Below are 17,431 nucleotides of genomic sequence, written 5' to 3' on the forward strand. Positions count from 1 at the left end.
TTTTTCAGCTTTTTTTTTCTCTTGCTTTCCGTGAATCTGAATCCAAACTGTTCCATGCAGGAAATTTTTTTTAAAAAAAAATCTAGAAACTTGAAAGTACTGGAAGAAATTCATAAGTTTGCAACTTGCAATTATTTCTTTAATATTCTTTTTGTGATGTAATTAGTGTAATTTATCTCTTTTTAAGTTATTAAATTTTGATTGAATCCGATTTAAGCTGGTAGAACCCTCAAATAAATTTTTTTCGAAATTATTATCTTTAGTTATAAAATTTGAATATAAATTTATTATTTAATTTAATGGTTTAATTTCATTTAAGATCAAATAAGCATAAATATAAATTTTAATAAAAAAAAGTTTGCAGACAAAGAATTTAATTAATGCCCAAATTTTACAAGGTTATGAATTTAATTATTAATATTATATTTTTAATTTAAATAAAATAAAATAAAAAGAAAAGGGCAAAGATGAGAGTTGTCAATGTGACATATGATGTAATAAATAATGGGAGTCAAGTGCATCCCATGATGGCGAAAGAGAGTAATTTCAAGTGCACGTGGTTTCTGTGTCTTATTGGTCTGCTTATACAGGGGCAGTTGGAATTTTGTCAGATTTTTTCCCTTCTTTTCTTATTTAAACACTTTATATCTCTCTCTAAATTCTATCCAAGGTCCCTGTAAAATACGTTTTTATGATTTAATCCTTCTACTCTAATTTATTATTTTTAAATTCTTTACATTTTGAAATGTATGGTTTCTGTCTTGGGGCAAAACTTTTTAAATGCAGAAAGTACATATGTTTACATCGAATTATTTGATGAAATTAATGGGAAATTTTTATCTGAAAACTAAAAATATACATTTCGAGATTAAAAATAATCAAATTACGATAAATGTATTAAATCGAAAAGATCACATAGTATAGGAATATTTTATACAATTTGACACACACATAAATATACTTATATTTATATATAAAATCCCACTGAGGTTCACTGCCATTTATGGGTTTGGACCATCTGGCTGGTCTTTTGCCTCTTTGGTAAGTTAAATCAAGACCAATGAAGACACTAAAAAAAACCATAGGAAATGTGACAAAAGGACCATAGGGATTGTGACAACAATAACAACTACATTATTGATTATTTCACATCTATACCTAACTTTTGGACCGTCTAATAATATATATTAATCTATACATATAATCGAATTGTTATCACAAGTTAATCGGGTATTAATTCATTTAAGAAAATTATATATATAATGAGATTTGAATCTATTGCTAATTGCATTAGTAAAACCTTAAATTAATCACTTGACCACAGTTTTATTTTAATATGCACATTTTAAGAGTGTTGTTGATTAAGCTGGTTTCACAATTTAATCTAATGTAACTCGACACCAACTCAGGATTAATGACAACACAATCTTAAAGAAGTACTCTTAATATTATGTATTTACATGATTAAATTTCGTTTTACTCACAATTTAATTTAATTTTTTAATATCGTATATATTTTATGTGTTATTATTAATTAGTTTCAAATAATATGTTTCATTATTCGTTGTATGTTAATTTTAAATATATCTCTATGTATTAAATACATGATTTTCACACATATACGTGTGTATATATATAGTGTTATGTATTGCAAATCACTCAAACCAAAATAAAATTTAAATTATATACGTAAAATTTTAAAAATTTCAAAATTCGAGATTATGATGATTAAGATAATCAAAATTTTACATCATTCGATGTTGCTAGAGTACAAGCATATGAATGTTAAAGTTTTTTTTTTATTTTTTTATTTAGATAGGATGATTTTCAACCTCAAGAGAAATGGGTGCATGGGGGACACAAAATGGAAAGGTAATAATGGATGGAGAGGCAGAAGATGGTGTCACACCATGAAGGAACAAGAATCTCAAATTGGATGCTTCAATGCATGGAAGATGGGTCAATCAAATCTTGGCATACCCTCCAAGAACAAATTATTATGAAACAAAAACAAACAAACTATGATATTATATTCAAAGTGTTCAAAATTCTAATTTCAATATTTTCGATTTTTTATTTTTGTTATTTACTTATTTTGTACCGCAGGGACTAGATTATGAAAGTTTATCAAGAGACGTACACAAGAGGGGGTGAGAGGGACAATGCTGAAAGCTAGAAGATAAGTGGAGAAAATCTTAGAAGCAGTTAAAAAAAAGGAATACTGCATTTTCACATGGTCTTGTCTGCTTCAATAGCATATTGCCAAGAAAACCATTTTTCGGCCGATCTAAAGGGTGCCAATCGGCTGGGTTTGGGGGCTAATGGCTAAATTTGCGGTTCATGTAAATCGTCAATGCCAATATATGTACATTACAACAAAAGCAAACTCAAATAATCAGCATAATTAGTTGTAATTGTCAACAATCTTTTAAAGGGTTAGTGTGGAATTCATATTTTCTAAAAAATAGTTTATACAATCAACCATAGTAGCGACTTAGCAACACAATCTAGTCAGTTTGGCCTCACGTCCTAACAACACTTATCAATCCATCACATTTGACAAATTCCTAATCTAATCCCTTCAAGTCAACTCTAATAATGCACTCATCAATCCATTATATTCAATAGATTCCTCATCTAATCCCTTCAAGTTGACTCTAATAATGCCCTAGCCTAACATCAGCCACCCTATCATAACACTTATACTCAATGATTGGGATCCACCCGACATCCCTCCTTCTATAAATACCCCCTTAAGACCAGGGTAAAAGCCAAAACTCTTCCTACAATTTCATTGGAATTCCCAAGTATAGTTGATGTGAGAAAAGTGGATATAAAAATAATGGTGAAAATTAATATATAAATTCAAAGCTCAATAGTCGTTACCATTTTCTACCACTACTTACAAGTACATGAGATTGTTGCCAAGTAATAATTTACAACAAAATATTTTCGTTGAAGTATTCCAAAAGTCGGTTTTACTAAAATATTTTGTAACTTATAAAATAATAAAATAAAAACATCAAGAATTTAATCAAAGTAATATAAATATAAAAATTAACTAAGAATAAATAAATCAACTTACAAAAGAGTAAAAATTAATTATTAAAGCGAAGAAATAAAATAACTAATTTGGTAATTGAACCTGCAATGCAAAATAAATCATAGTGGTAGAGCTTATCTTTAGTTAATGAGATTCATTCAGTTATTGATAAGTCAATGGTTCATGACTAAAATGGTATCAAGATGTAGGTGTCACGGGCCGCAGTACAAAGCCCATGACCATCACACCAAATGTATCTGATGGAGGTCTATTATTTAGATGGGGATCATTTAGCCCGCAAAAACTAGCTTGATTTAATAAGCTGTTGGAGAAGCCTGTTAGATTGAAGCCTGGGTGGGCCAATGATGAAAATATGACAACTTAGGCTATCTTGATAAGTATGGGAACTAATTTTAAAAATTGTTAGGGAATCATATCTTATAAAGATTAGATTTGATATGATGTAATCTTGTAAATCTCTAAAATCAAGGGATAGGCTAATCTCGTCCGTCGATGTAACTTGATCTTAACCGTCAGTTTTGGGGGAGCTCAACTATAAATAAAGAGCCTTCCCCTCACTAGTAACTCGACTCCATTCATTGTTTTATTATTCTTCTTAAATAAGAGAATATTGAGAGCATTTACTCAAACAACTCTCGTGCGTTCTTTTTATGTGGTTTTCTATTGTTTTTTTGTGGCTTCTTTTGGCATAATCGCTTCTGCTATACAAATTGGTGCATTGGAAGAGTTTTAAAAGAATCCTCACTTTGTGGTGGTTAGGCTAACTTAGTCAAGTTTGGAACGAACAGATTGCTTAAGGCCGTACGGATTGCGAGACGAAAGATCTAGCCTTGTGACAAGTGGTATACGAGCTACTGGTTGTGAAGGCACTGTTAGGATGTCGAAAGAAGAGTTCGAATAAAGGTGGGCCAGAAAATTAGTCCCTTTGAGGGAGATGCTGCCAGTTGTTGAAGAATGTATGGATAAACTCGAGGGATCTATGAAAGACGTAAATGAGTCACTCAATGTGGTCGAGGATCGCATAGACAACTGGAAGGAGCAGTCTAGAGATTATGTGAAGATGTTTCTTGATTCCACTATGGATGAGGTAAATGAGTTGTTTAATTCACATAGGAATAAGCTGACGAAAAGGAACGGTGCTTTCAAAGCCATGGTGATGGCTTTAAAGGAGGAAACAATGACCACGACAATGGCTTTGAACACAAGAATAAAAGAGCTTGAGAAAACCTGGTCTTGTGTCGAGCAGCTGTGGGGAAAGGAGTGTCAAATGCAGCACTTAATTACGAGGATGTCTCAAAGCCAAAAGAGTTTGTGGAGACAAGGTCTGCATACGATGTGGATAATTTCTTCTGGAGGATGGAAAACTACTTCTGTGCCAAAGGCATCATAGACGATGCGGTTAAGGTAAATACTGTTTCAATGTTTCTTATTAATATTGCGCTTTTATAGTAGCGAGGCAGGTCTACAGATAAAAGGAAAATTGAGATTGAGACGTGGCAAGAGTTCCAATGTGAGTTGAAGGGACAATTTTACCCAGAATTTGCTGAGGAAGAAGCTCAGGCAAAGTTGCGATGGTTAACGCAACAGGGCATGATGGAGGAGTATGTTCGAGAGTTCAAGGAAATCATGCTCCAAGTTTCAGATGTGACCGAGAAAGAAGCATTGATTATTTTTAAAAATGGATTGAAGTTTTAGGTCAGATAGGAAGTGGAACAAAGAGGTGTCCAAAGCTGTCGGAAGTCATAACGGTAGCGGAGTCCGTGGTCAAGCATGGTCTAGAAAAAGACAAACTTAGATCTTTCAAGTCCGAAGAAAGGGGCGTATGTAAAAAGAATTACAAGGAAGATAATGATAGCAGTGGCAACGGTGACGATGGTGGTAAACCACAAGTTGGGAATAAGAAACCCAACAGAAAGAGGGACAAGTTGAAATGCTTTCTTTGCGACGGTCCTCATATATTGAAGAAATGGCTGAAGAAATTCGCACTTTCTAAGAAGGAGAAACCGGAAGGTAAGGCCTTAAGACTTGGTTCGAGCGCAAGAAGTGTCGAAGCCAAGGAGGCCGAAAACAAAAAGAAGCAATTGGAGTGCTTTTTGTGTCATGGTTCGCATAGGTTGCGGAAGTGTCCGAAAAGTTTGTCATTGAAAGGGACGATAGAGTAGACAACGAGCCCAAGAAGCTTGGTTCGAGCAAAGGAAATGTCGAAGCCAAGAGGGTAAAGAGGAGCAAAAAGAAGAGAGTAAAATACTTCTTGTGCTGTGGTCCGCATGAGTTTCGAAACTGTCTAAAGCAATCTAAGTCAGTTGTGGTCAAAGAAAAGGCAATATCGGAGCTTATTGAGTCTCGAAGGGGATTCCACATGAGGAAGATGTGAGTTTGTCATCGAACTTAGAGGAAAAATTTGCAATAAAAATAGTGAAGCTGGGACTAATGAGACTCAATTTGAGTAAAGCGACAGAGTTGGCCGAGTCGTCGGCAAGGCTTTCACCCATGGAAGAGGTGAGTTTGGCATCGGATTTATTAGAAGAAGTCGCGATGCAAACCTTGAAGCTGGGATCAATGAGGCTCATTTTTGTTGACACATCAGCTACCATCCATGAGAGAGGTGAGGCGAGCATCAAGCTATGGGAAAATGGTAATGCAAGTTTGACAGTTAACCCGAGTAGACACAACGAGGAAGGTACATTCTAAACACTAACAGTGTTTTGTGTTCTAACTTGTTAACTTGACAAAAACATAGGGAACCCTTTCGAAGTTCTTAAGGAAGGGGATCGAGGGACTGTGGACAATTCGAAGCCAAGTATTGTGAATCAAGATGATTCTATTCGAAGCAAGTTAAAATGTGGGTAAGAGAGTGACATAACTTCTTGCCATCGAGATGTACAAATGAGTGAGACAGTTCGACTAAGAGGCGATGTAAGCTAATGCAAAAGTTTCGAAGAAAGGAAAAAGCTAAGGCATCGAGACGAGACCGATGTAAATCAAGTCAGTGTCATTCTAAAGACGCAATGAGGGCGTTACGAGAATGGGTGTGAGAGAATGTCATGGGCCGCAGTCCAAAGCCCGTGACCATCGCACCAAATACATCCAATGGAGGTTTATTGTTTAGATAGGGATTGTTTGGCCCACAAGAACTGGCCCGATTTAATAAGCTGTTGGAGAAGCTTATAAGATTGAAGCCTGGGTGGCCCAATGATGACGATATGACAACTTAGGCTATCTTGATAAGTATGAGAACTAATCTTAAAAGATTGACAGGGAATCATATCTAGTAAAGATTAGGTTAGATTTGATATGATGTAATCTTGTAAATCTCTAAAATCAATGAATAAGTTAATCTCATCCATTGATGTAACTTGATCTTTACCGTCGATTTTGGGAGAGCTCAACTATAAATAGAAAGCCTCCCCCTCACTTGTAACTCGACTTTATTCATTGTTTCATTATTCTTTGTAAATAAGAGAATATTAAGAGCATTTACTCAAACATCTCTCGTGCGTTCTTTTCTATGGCTTTTTTCTGTTCTTTTGTGACTTCTTTTGGCATAACCGCTTCCACTATACAAATTGGTGCCTTGGAAGAGTTTTTAAAGAATCCTCACTTATGGTGGATAGGCTGAATTAGGCGAGTTTGGAATGAACGGATCACCTAAGGCCTCACGGATCACAACAAAAAAGATCTAACCCCGTGACATAGGTACCTGCATTTGTGTATAGCTTACAGGTGTTTAGAGAACTTTACATTGGTGTATGTCTTATCAACCCCTATGACCTAAGTTGGTGTATATCTTAACAAGTTTAGGTAACTATTCAACTAGATTGTTAAGTTAATCGAACACTCCGTACGTTTAACTCTCCCTTAAATTATTCTTTAACCTAATTGTCACCTAGGTTAATTATAAAGAACGAATTGAGCAATTAATCTTGCTACTAACTTAAACTTATCTATAACCTGTATCAATTAATAACCCATTAACTTTCGATTTGTTTCACCACTATTTGAGCCGATTATTTCATAACAAGCATCGAAACAACAAACAAAAACAATAAAGCAAACATAACAATAATTGAAAAGAGTTTAAGAGAAAAAAAACTTCTTAAAAAAACTTATTAAACAATTACAATTCTAAATTTCAATCCAAGCTGCTTTGGTACACTTACTTTGGAAAGATAATTAAAAAGAGAAAAATAAGAAAACTTAAAACCTAGTTAAGCACTTCTCTCTTCTTTCTAACTAAGGCTTAATTGTGGTTATTTAGTCTTGTGTTGATCTAATTAGGACTTCATTCGACTTGGGAGTGAAGAATAGAAATCAGGAGCAAAAAGACAATAAAGCAACGCAACTTGCTTGTGTTGTGGAACATGGTGCCGCAGCGCGCACGTAAATTCAGTGCTCCTATGTTTTTTCTTCAATTTTCGATTCACGTCTTGCTTTTGCTCATAGTCGAATTTGCTCCTCTTGCCAAATTGGATCTAATTAAGACTAAAACACCTATTGAAATAACAAGCATTAACTAAAATTAACATAAAATGTAAATATGACGCAATGCATTAATACTCAAATTATGCAACTAAATGCAATACTTTAAAAACTCACATAAATCCAAATGAACACGGTACAAAAATATCTATAAGATGATGACTCATCATACTCCACACAACTTTTACTTGTATTAAAGCAAAACAATAATTCTAAAATGCAACCTAAAGAAATATTTAACTTGACTTTGACAATTGAAAACATAAGTATATACAGCTAGATCTCATGAGCAAGTTACAATGTATAAAGTTGAAATCTCATAGGATAAGTAAAACATAACAGCAACAATAATTTAAGTAATTAGAAAAAGAATAGAAATAATAGATCTTCGTGCTCGAATGTGCAACTATCCCTCTGATAATGTGCAAAGCATAACAAGATTCAGAATAATCTAAGAGAAATAACCAAGTTCAAGCATACTTCTAAGATAACTTCTTTGGACTGAGTATAAAGATTGAATATTTCTTCTTCCCCTTTGTTGAGCATAATACTAGTTATATATAGTTTTCGATTATTGAATTTAAAATGATTTCCTTTGAATGCAAGCATAGATGACAACTTAAGCACTCAATCTGAATTACGTGATTAATCACATCTAAATAATTTTTGGCTTTACTTGTCACTATATCAATGGAGTACTGTCCTAAAAGAATAACAAATTTTTTGACTTGAAGATTAATAATACCTGATCTCGATTATTCAATTGCACGTTTAGCTATTGCATTAAAAAATACTAAATCTTTTGACACGAAGATTAATATCAGATCAAGCTTAAAGCTTGAAGGATAACTCAACCTTTGAACATGATTCCTTAGAAGTATATTACATCACACCTTGTCTACCTAAACTCTTTTAGGTTTACCTCCCTATTCTCGGCTACAATTTTACTAGCTTCAAGCATCCTGAAAGACAAACTCCGACTCTTCCTAACTCACTCACCTTACAATAAAATCATCGAGCAAAATCCAACATATTAAACCCAAAATGGAGTTAACACTTCAAAAGGCTACAATTTTCCCTTTTAATTCTTTAGCTTTTTCCTTTGTTGTCAAACATGTAAACAGAAATACTTTCTGTTTTGTGCACAACCTGCTTTGTGAAAACCATATTTACATCATAGCTAGAGAAAAAAAAAGATACCAAAAATCAGTTCTATCTATCTATTCCTTGCCATTAGTGAGAGCAAACAGGGAAGCACCACCATTGAGATCATTCTTCAGCTGATGTTGGTTTAAGCCACCCCTTTGCTTTGACACATGTTGATCACTGAAATAAAAACAATGCCTTTTGAGTTGTCAATTTATAAAACAAACAGATTGCTATATGTTTCACAAGATCTTATATTTAACTCTTCTATACGTTGCAAACTTTCTACTCTCATGCATCTTTCAATTCTTTCAACTAAGAATTTTTCTCAGAGGACAGTACAACCAGTTATATGCAACTAGCCCTGGAAATGAATTATCTCCAACATACGTATAAACTCATACTTTGAAAATCTTATCTTTTACAACCAATTTACCTTACTAAAGCATATGCAACTAGCCCTGGAATTGAAGTAAATGTTCAAAGTGCTCATTAAAGTATTTACTAGTAGTCAGGAGTCAAGCCGGATCAGACCCATTTCGAGAGCAAGCTCTCAATACTATTTTTTTCAATCTAAGAAAGGCAATGAATTCTTTTCCAACTGAAAAAACATCAACTAAATCTTTATAACTATAGTAATAAAAAAAGATTAATGGATTCATTTAAGGCATTTAAATCCTTATGACCAATAAAACTTCCTTTTACACCACCTCAAACTCGCATTGACAATCAGAAAAAATAAATCAAAATGTCATGCTAACTTATGGAATAACAAGATACTAACCAAAGAAGAAAGGGAAAAAAACCCAGTTTTGTTAATATAAAAAATAAACCCAAAAATCAAACCTGTTTTGAATTTTGGATCCACCAGAGTCAACGCAAAATGTTTGCTTCTCTTTCTTATCATCCGAGAAAACAACATGCCCTTCTGAATCAAATGAAAACGATTGGTCTCTCTTATTATCACCAAACAATGGCTTCATATCTTCATCCACATCTGATAAAACATTCGAACCCTCCAATTCAGCTTTAACAAGATTAGATTCAAACACATCATAGGCAGACAACAATGGTGACGACGACCCACCACCACCACCATCAAATATACTAAAACCAGCATCCAAATTCTGATCACCACCATCATTGTACTGCTTCTGCGGCTGCTGTTGTTGGTATTGAGTAAAAACTGACTGTGATTTATAAATAGCAAGCTGTTGATTAACGAGATTAAGTTGAGTCTTGTACTCACCGATTTTGTTATTCAAGTCGCATATCAACCCATAACAACCGCCAACGGGGTTTTGTGCCCTCATATTAGCTTCAAAAATGATGGTTCTAATGGCAATAACACGTTGCTGAAAGTTAAGATTTTCAATGAGCTTGATAATATTTCGAACCCCAAAAAGTTTACGGGTATTAAGGAAATCTTTATGGCGATTAGCAGGGAAAAATGGAGCCAAAAGACAGTTATTGGTGCATTTTCTACGTTGGTATTTACAAACAGCACAAGCTTGTGAACCAGCGGCGCTGTTGGTCGCCGTGTGACTTTGCATACTATTGGGATTTGTGCTCTTAATATAATAATTTTATTTCATGGATAATTTGCAGAAATCCAGCCGCAAAATAATCCCTGAATTACATTAAATAAGAACAGGAGAAAATAAAGAGAGAAAGAAGGAACCCTAAGCCATTCTTTTTGTAAACTGATTTCCTTTTTTGTTTGGAGAAAAATTAGGGAACGTGGTACTCTACGTGCAATCGTTCTTTTAAATTAATAAAATAATATATATTTTTTTAAAAATTTGAAACAATTTTTTTATTTATTTATTTTGATAATTGCATTTTGAACTCTAATTTATCTGCTTACTTGATTTTGATGTTAACTTTTTATTAGAAAAAGAGGTATTTTTTAGTATTTAAATTAAACTCTTTTTTGTTAAATATATAGAAAGCCCCTTTATTTTTTTTCTTTTTCTGTGTTTTTTTTAGTTTTAGTCATTTTTTTTGCTAATTTTGTAAATACTATTTTTTCTTTAAACTGTAACATATATACTTTAACATTTTTATAATACACAAAAATGTATATATTTATTTGACGGTCCAAGTCTGGTTTGGGCTGTACCCTAACAAAATTTTTTGAGGGATAAAGTTGTAAATATGAACTTTAATTTAATATATAATGTTAAATATAAACATCAATTTTGTACAATTTTATATATACAATGTTGATTTAAGTTAATTTTCACAAACCACAAATGCCATTATCTATATAACATTTTTTTACATTTACATATCACGTATACAAATAATTATTATTATTCAATATAAAAATAAGTTGATGTATTTTTTCTTTAAATATGCACAATTGCTTCAAAATCAAAGTTTTTTTGTATATATTTGAACTACAATCAAAATTTTACGTGTATAGTATATCAAATTAAAGTTCACTTATAAATATATTAGCCCAAAATTTATGTATAATTTTTATATTTATCTATTTTCTAAGATAAATACTTCCTTTGAATTATCACAGTTAATAATTTTTAGTTAAAATTTTAACCTTTCACCTTAATTATTTTAAATATTTTAATTAATTAAAGTTTATAAAAATATATTTAAAAATCACATCATTGAAATTTTTCATTATATTTATCTATAGTAAATTTTAAAGAATAAGATCTCAAAAACCAAATAAAATTGACCATGCTTTTTTAAAATTGTATAATAACAATTTCAACTTTTAATTTTATATCTTTTATTAAATTAACCACTTTTCTAAAATTAAATTTCGCACTCAATTTTCAATCTTTTAAAAAGTGCATTTTATTTAAAAACATTTAATGAATCCATTAATCTTTTATTAAATTAAATTTTACTCTTTTTAAAAAAATTAATGATTAAATTTAACTAAATAATAATAATAATTAAATTGACAAAAGATCTAAACAAATAAGGTGGCACGTTCTAATTGGCTGGTAGGTACCATACCAAAATGAATGAAGGTGCAAAGTTGACACCGAAGTAGAGTATAATTCAAGAGCTGAATTTTCTTAGAAATTAACAAAAGTTACCCAAAACCTGCATTTCGTTTAAAAGCTTCCATTACATTATTACATTTTTAAGTTTGGCAAAAAGGGACCCTGCATTTCCCGACTTTTTTACTTTCCAAAATAACACAAAGACCAGGTAATCAAAATATACTCCAACAGCAAAATGGTGATAATATAGCACTTTATTATTAAGGCTTTTTACTAATTTATCCCAAGGGGAGTATACTCTTAACTGGAACATTACCACTGTACCACGAGTAAATTTGTCAAAAAGGGTGTTCAGGAAAAATTGGGGTGGAGGGGGAAGCCATGCATTTCTCCACAACTCGACTGCTACTTCCATGGCAAAGTCACTCATTTTTCTTATATATCTTTCAATCCATGGTCGGACACAAGGTTGTACATAACTAAACCCAGTGGCAGCAGAGCAGCAGCAGCAATCAGGTTACTAAAACCTAAAGGCCGGAGAAGAATATATGTATGTGCACATTCAGTTAAATAAATGACCAACAGGCAAGAAACCCTACCAGCTCATTCCATGCTAAGATCCAACGGGAGCAACCCCTTTGCCTTTAGCTGCAGCAGTTGCAGTTGCAGTGGCGGTGGCGGTGGCTGCTGCTACAGCGGAGGCAGATGCGGCTGGAATTGCACTTGAAGGCACTGGGTTGGACTTAGATCCATTCTGTGGTTCAATCCTCTGTTCACACTGTTCTTGCTGCTGCTGAGAGTTGAACTGGGCAAGCATAGCCTCAATCTGGCTTCCTGTGAGTGTCTCATGCTCAAGCAATGCCTTAGCAAGTGCATAATGTTCTTTACAGTGGGTGGTGAGAATGGTTTTTGCATTGTTATAAGCCCTCTCCAGCAACTCCCTCACTTCTTTCTCGATAAGAAGTCTAGTCTCAGTGCTCATGCTCTTGCCGTTGTCATTATAAAAATGAGTAACAGGCCCCACTTCTTTACTCATGCCATACCTTGTAACCATTCTTCGAGCTAGATTAGTCGCATTCTCAAGATCAGACACTGCACCAGAGGTAACTTCATTTTCCCCAAAGATAAGCTCTTCTGCAACCCGTCCTCCCATAGCAACATCAAGCCTCGCAAGCATCTGCTTTCGAGAAAAGCTTGTTTGATCCTTCTCAGGCAACTGGGACACCATGCCAAGAGAGCTTCCTCGAGGGACTATTGTTGCTTTGTGAACAGGAAGTGCCCCATTAGTATGGATTGCAACAAGGGCATGGCCAGCTTCATGGAAAGCTGTCAATTTTAGTGACTCCTCAGAAATCACAGCTGACTTGCGTTCACTTCCCAATATGATCTTATCTTTTGCAAATTCTAGATCAGTCATTGTAACTGCTTTGGCACCATCCATTGCAGCCTTTACAGCAGCAACATTGACCAAATTTGCTAGATCAGCACCAGAGAATCCAGGAGTACCTCTAGCAATGATCATTAAATCAACATCCTCAGCCTTCAAGACCTGTAATGAACAAGAACGAATCTTTAGACATCATGGCTGCACACAATTATTCTACCAAAAATATCACAAAAACTAATCGTTAATATAAATATAAGACAAACCTAATACGGAAAATTAGACAACAGAATGTTGATGCAACTAAAGCAACATGTAAAACAGCAAAGACAATAATTAGAATCATGTTTGAAAAGCTAACATCAAGCCAAATGTTATGGAACATGCTCCAATGGGGCCTGCCAAACACAGTCCACCTGATGTACTGTCACAAATCTGATGAATCTGCCAGTAATAGCTGTCAACTTAAACTCAAAACTCCTAGAAGAAATTAACTTCTACAGTCAACATAATACCTTTGACATGTGGGATTCCATAATCTGCCTTCGCCCTTCAACATCTGGATAAGGAACGATAATGCGACGGTCAAAACGTCCGGGTCTTACCAATGCCTTATCCAATGATTCTGGAAAATTAGTTGCTGCTATCACAATAACTCCTTCATTCTGTTTAAACCCATCCAATTCAACAAGCAATTGATTCAATGTCATCCTCATATATTGTTGGTCCTTTGGATTACGTCTTCCACCTATGGCATCTATCTCGTCAATAAATATAATACATGGTGATCGCTTCTTCGCAGCAGAAAAAAGATCTCTCACTCTTCGAGCTCCAACACCAACAAACATCTCTTCAAACTCACTGCCACTGCAGGAGAAGAAAGGTACCCCAGCCTCGCCAGCAATAGCTCTTGCTAACATAGTTTTCCCTGTGCCAGGTGGACCGACAAGCAAGACTCCTTTTGGAAGTTTGCCTCCAAGACGAGTAAAACGCTGCAAGAAAGACAAACATATTTAGAGAGTGTTTCTGTTGTGTGAGTGAGTGAATGAGTGAGACAAAGTTAAGAAAACCAAAACAGCAATTACCTTAGGATCTCGAAGGTAGTGAACAATCTCTTCCAACTCTGCCTTCGCCTCATCAACACCTTTGACATCATTAAATCTTGTGTTAGATTCCACCACTTGCACCTCTTCTTGTAGACCAAGTCCTGAAACGAGGATATAGTCAGTCAGAATTTAGAAAAAGACATGCTCCATTTGAAACTGAGAGAAAAACTTGCTGCTTAAAGGCTCTACCTTTACTAATCCCTTTATCCTCAATAAGTGCACCAATACCAGAAATCAACAAGAAGCCAAGTGCAAGACTGCGAAAAATACGCCACAATTGATCTTTAAAATTCCCTGATTCTGAAGAAACCATGTGGATAGGAGCACTAGCAGTTCCTAGGGCACCATTGTTTGTAGGTTTTCCTACATTTCGCAAAGCTGAAAGTCCACCTTTAATCTCTTCCTCTCTTGCTGAACTAGATATACCTGTAATTTAATATAATCTCTTAGAAAACAAATATTAATAAAGGCAAAGAGTGGAAACCGTCCAGAATGAAATGAACAAATTATAGTTTAACATAGAATTTCTAAGCATGTCTTAAAAGATTTCTCCAGAAAAGTGAAAAAGAAAACAAAAAAAAAACAGAACAAAAAAGAAGCAATGTGAAACTTTGAAGAGAGATAGAGAAGCACAAGAACAAGACCATGCACCTTTTTGTAATGTCTTAAGCAACTCACTTTCATCCAGCCTATCAACTTTGACTAATGCTTTAACATACTCAGAAAGTGCAGAACGGTTAGAATGTAATGATGCCTGATTTTCAAATAGTCTTATCACTGCTTCAGGATCATTTCTAAGGTAAAGTTCTCTTAAATTAGCAACTTCACTAGATTCATACGCATCTCGGAATCTTCGAGCTAAACTGCCTACATAGCTTGACCTAAACCTCTGTTGGTTACTCAAAAGGCTATTACCTGCAACCAAACAAGATTTCAGCTTAGGCAAAGTAGTTTTTGAGTTGAGAACAATGAAAGGGTAATCCATGTATTTTATTGAAAAAGAAACAAACATACCAGAAAGATTAGTTCTATTAAACAAGGAACCGATCCGTCCCGACTCCGATTGTTGTCGTGAAACCTGTTTTAAGATGAAGTTGAAGAAAAATCTCACTTGTTTATCTAAAGAATTAACTTTCAAACCCCTGTCTAACATGCAATTTGCTTCTTTAGTAAGCAAGAATAACACACACAATATACTAACTACGCCACACACCAACCCGATTAGTGCAATTCTTTACCATTTCTACCACAATCTCATGCAAAAATTCATTGAAAATATATAGATGGATGACGTCATTGCTTTCAATCCCTTAAGAAAACTTTTTCTTTAAGCAAATGAAAGGTCCCGTACCTCAATCAGCATAAGCAAATGAATTCTAATTCCAATATTTTTTTAATTACCTACTCTACTAAAACTTAACTCGAATTGGAATGTTCAATGCAAGATATTCAAGACTAGGGTTTCTACAACCCCAAAATTTTCAGAAGTTTCATATCATGCAAAATCCAATATATTAAACGGAGCAAAGAATCTTAAAAAAATCCTAAAAATCAGGAGAAAAGAAAGAAGGCAAGGAACCTGAGTGATTAACCGTCTCCAAGCCATCGCCTTTTTACAGCGACCAAAATGAGGTCTGATCTTTCTATCTTTTTCCTTATATGGGTGCTGAAAGGCGTGTTTGGTTGGCTAGAAAATGAAGGAAAATGCGAAAAATGAAAGAGTAAAAAAGAGGAAATTCTGGAGAGCAGAACGAACCGTAAGTGAGGAAATGGCAAATTCGGTTCGGTTTTTTGTTTTATTGGTTATAGTAACAGTAGCAGAAAATCTTCTACTCCAAATGACATGTTTGCCCTTTCAATTTTACATTTCTTTTTCCCTTTTTGACCCTTTCAACGTTGTCATTTTCTTTTAGGAGATACTTTTGGATTAAAATGTGAATATCATGAATTTTTATGAAATTATTAATATTATTATATTTGAATTTTTTATAATTTTATTAATAGATTAAATTTAATGTTAATTGTGAATTTGGTTAATTTTATATTTAATTTATCAAATATAATTTAAGGTGTTTTATTTAATTTGAAATTTAGGGTTTGATCTTATTAAAATTATTTGGTAATATTATTAACTAAATTTTTATTAAATTAATTCTAAAATATGAATTAAACATTAAAAAGTTTTATCAAATACAAGTATTACATTGGACCAAAAAATAACACCGATATCACATTAAAAAAAAGTGTCAAACTCATGTATCAAATTATGTATTAAGCCGTAATAAAAAAAGGTTATTACAACTGTTGTTGGGATTGGTTGGATGGAAATTTGGTTTGTATATCAAAGATAAATGATTGAATTGACTTTTGAGTGAACCAATCAAAATCAATTAAATTAGGTCAAAAAAATCGACTGAAGGGTGATTGAACTAGTTTTCTTTTTTTTAATTATTATTATAATTTTTTTAATAATTTATTTAATTAAAATCGAATTAATTGATCGAATTGATTTGACAATTAATTTTATTTTAAAAATTATATTTATTACATTAAAAAAAGTTTAAAATATTATTTTCAAAAAATAAAAATAGATGTTTAAGCTCGGCTTGACTCTATTTTTGTTTTACAATATGTTATATTTCTTTTGAAAGTTATTTGGTTCAAAATAGGGCAGTCACAAGTCCTTATACTCTTTATAGATTTGAAATTTAATGTTTTTATTTTGATTTTCAAGAAATTAATCTTTCAAATTTTTAAATTTTAAATTTTAAATTTAATTTTTAACATCATTATTTTTGTTAAATTTATTGATGTGATATTTAAAAATAAAAAAAAATTGGTAATTATGTAACTAAAAAATGACATTATAATGAACCCTAAATTATAGAACTAAAAATAAAGGCTAATGACTAAATTATAGATTTATGAAGAGTACAAGGATTGTAATAAGTTTTCATTTTCATCATTAATTTACTTTTTAAACTTTTTTTTTGCAAAAATAAAATTGAGTTTTTTGTACAACAAATTTATTCAATTACAGATATGAAACCCAAATTTTTCCTTATTACTTAATTCTACGTAAAACCCTGAGATTTTCCCTTTTAAAACCCTAATCGAATTTTTTTTCAATCAAACAGACCCTTAGAGAATAGTCTCCATCGACACCGTAATTTAAGAAATGCGAATTTACTGTCGAATCTAGCTCCAATATAACCTTTTCAAGACTTCTATTGTTGGGCATCTTTCTCACCCTACAGTTCAACTTGCAAACTGA

The 17,431-nt window shown here is 33.1% G+C and overlaps 2 protein-coding genes across 6 annotated transcripts; both read right to left on the bottom strand.

Moving 5' to 3' along the window:
* Window positions 1-7,154: 7,154 nt before the first annotated feature.
* LOC107929907 (LOB domain-containing protein 22) lies at window positions 7,155-10,402 on the bottom strand. Of its 5 annotated transcripts, XM_041117151.1 has the most exons (4): window positions 9,939-10,402; window positions 9,536-9,686; window positions 8,805-8,869; window positions 7,155-7,555 (listed from the first exon to the last, which is right to left on the bottom strand). In XM_041117151.1, exons 1-4 carry the CDS (start codon window positions 10,240-10,242, stop codon window positions 7,485-7,487), a joined length of 591 nt encoding a protein of 196 aa, XP_040973085.1. In that variant the 5' UTR covers window positions 10,243-10,402; the 3' UTR covers window positions 7,155-7,484. The 5 variants fall into 5 exon arrangements, 3 of the variants coding, with proteins under 3 accessions (XP_040973085.1, XP_040973084.1, XP_016716927.1); XM_041117150.1 differs by having other exon boundaries at window positions 7,156-7,555; window positions 9,536-10,401; XM_016861438.2 differs by having other exon boundaries at window positions 7,158-7,555; window positions 8,744-8,869; window positions 9,536-10,398.
* A 1,344-nt stretch (window positions 10,403-11,746) lies between these two features.
* LOC107929944 (ATP-dependent zinc metalloprotease FTSH 4, mitochondrial) lies at window positions 11,747-15,932 on the bottom strand. Its single transcript, XM_016861494.2, has 7 exons — window positions 15,737-15,932; window positions 15,172-15,235; window positions 14,809-15,072; window positions 14,347-14,583; window positions 14,137-14,258; window positions 13,567-14,043; window positions 11,747-13,216 (listed from the first exon to the last, which is right to left on the bottom strand). Exons 1-7 carry the CDS (start codon window positions 15,761-15,763, stop codon window positions 12,281-12,283), a joined length of 2,127 nt encoding a protein of 708 aa, XP_016716983.1. The 5' UTR covers window positions 15,764-15,932; the 3' UTR covers window positions 11,747-12,280.
* Between the last annotated feature and the right edge of the window lie 1,499 nt (window positions 15,933-17,431).

Source organism: Gossypium hirsutum, chromosome A07 (assembly GCF_007990345.1).
Source record: "Gossypium hirsutum isolate 1008001.06 chromosome A07, Gossypium_hirsutum_v2.1, whole genome shotgun sequence".
NCBI lineage: Eukaryota > Viridiplantae > Streptophyta > Magnoliopsida > Malvales > Malvaceae > Gossypium > Gossypium hirsutum.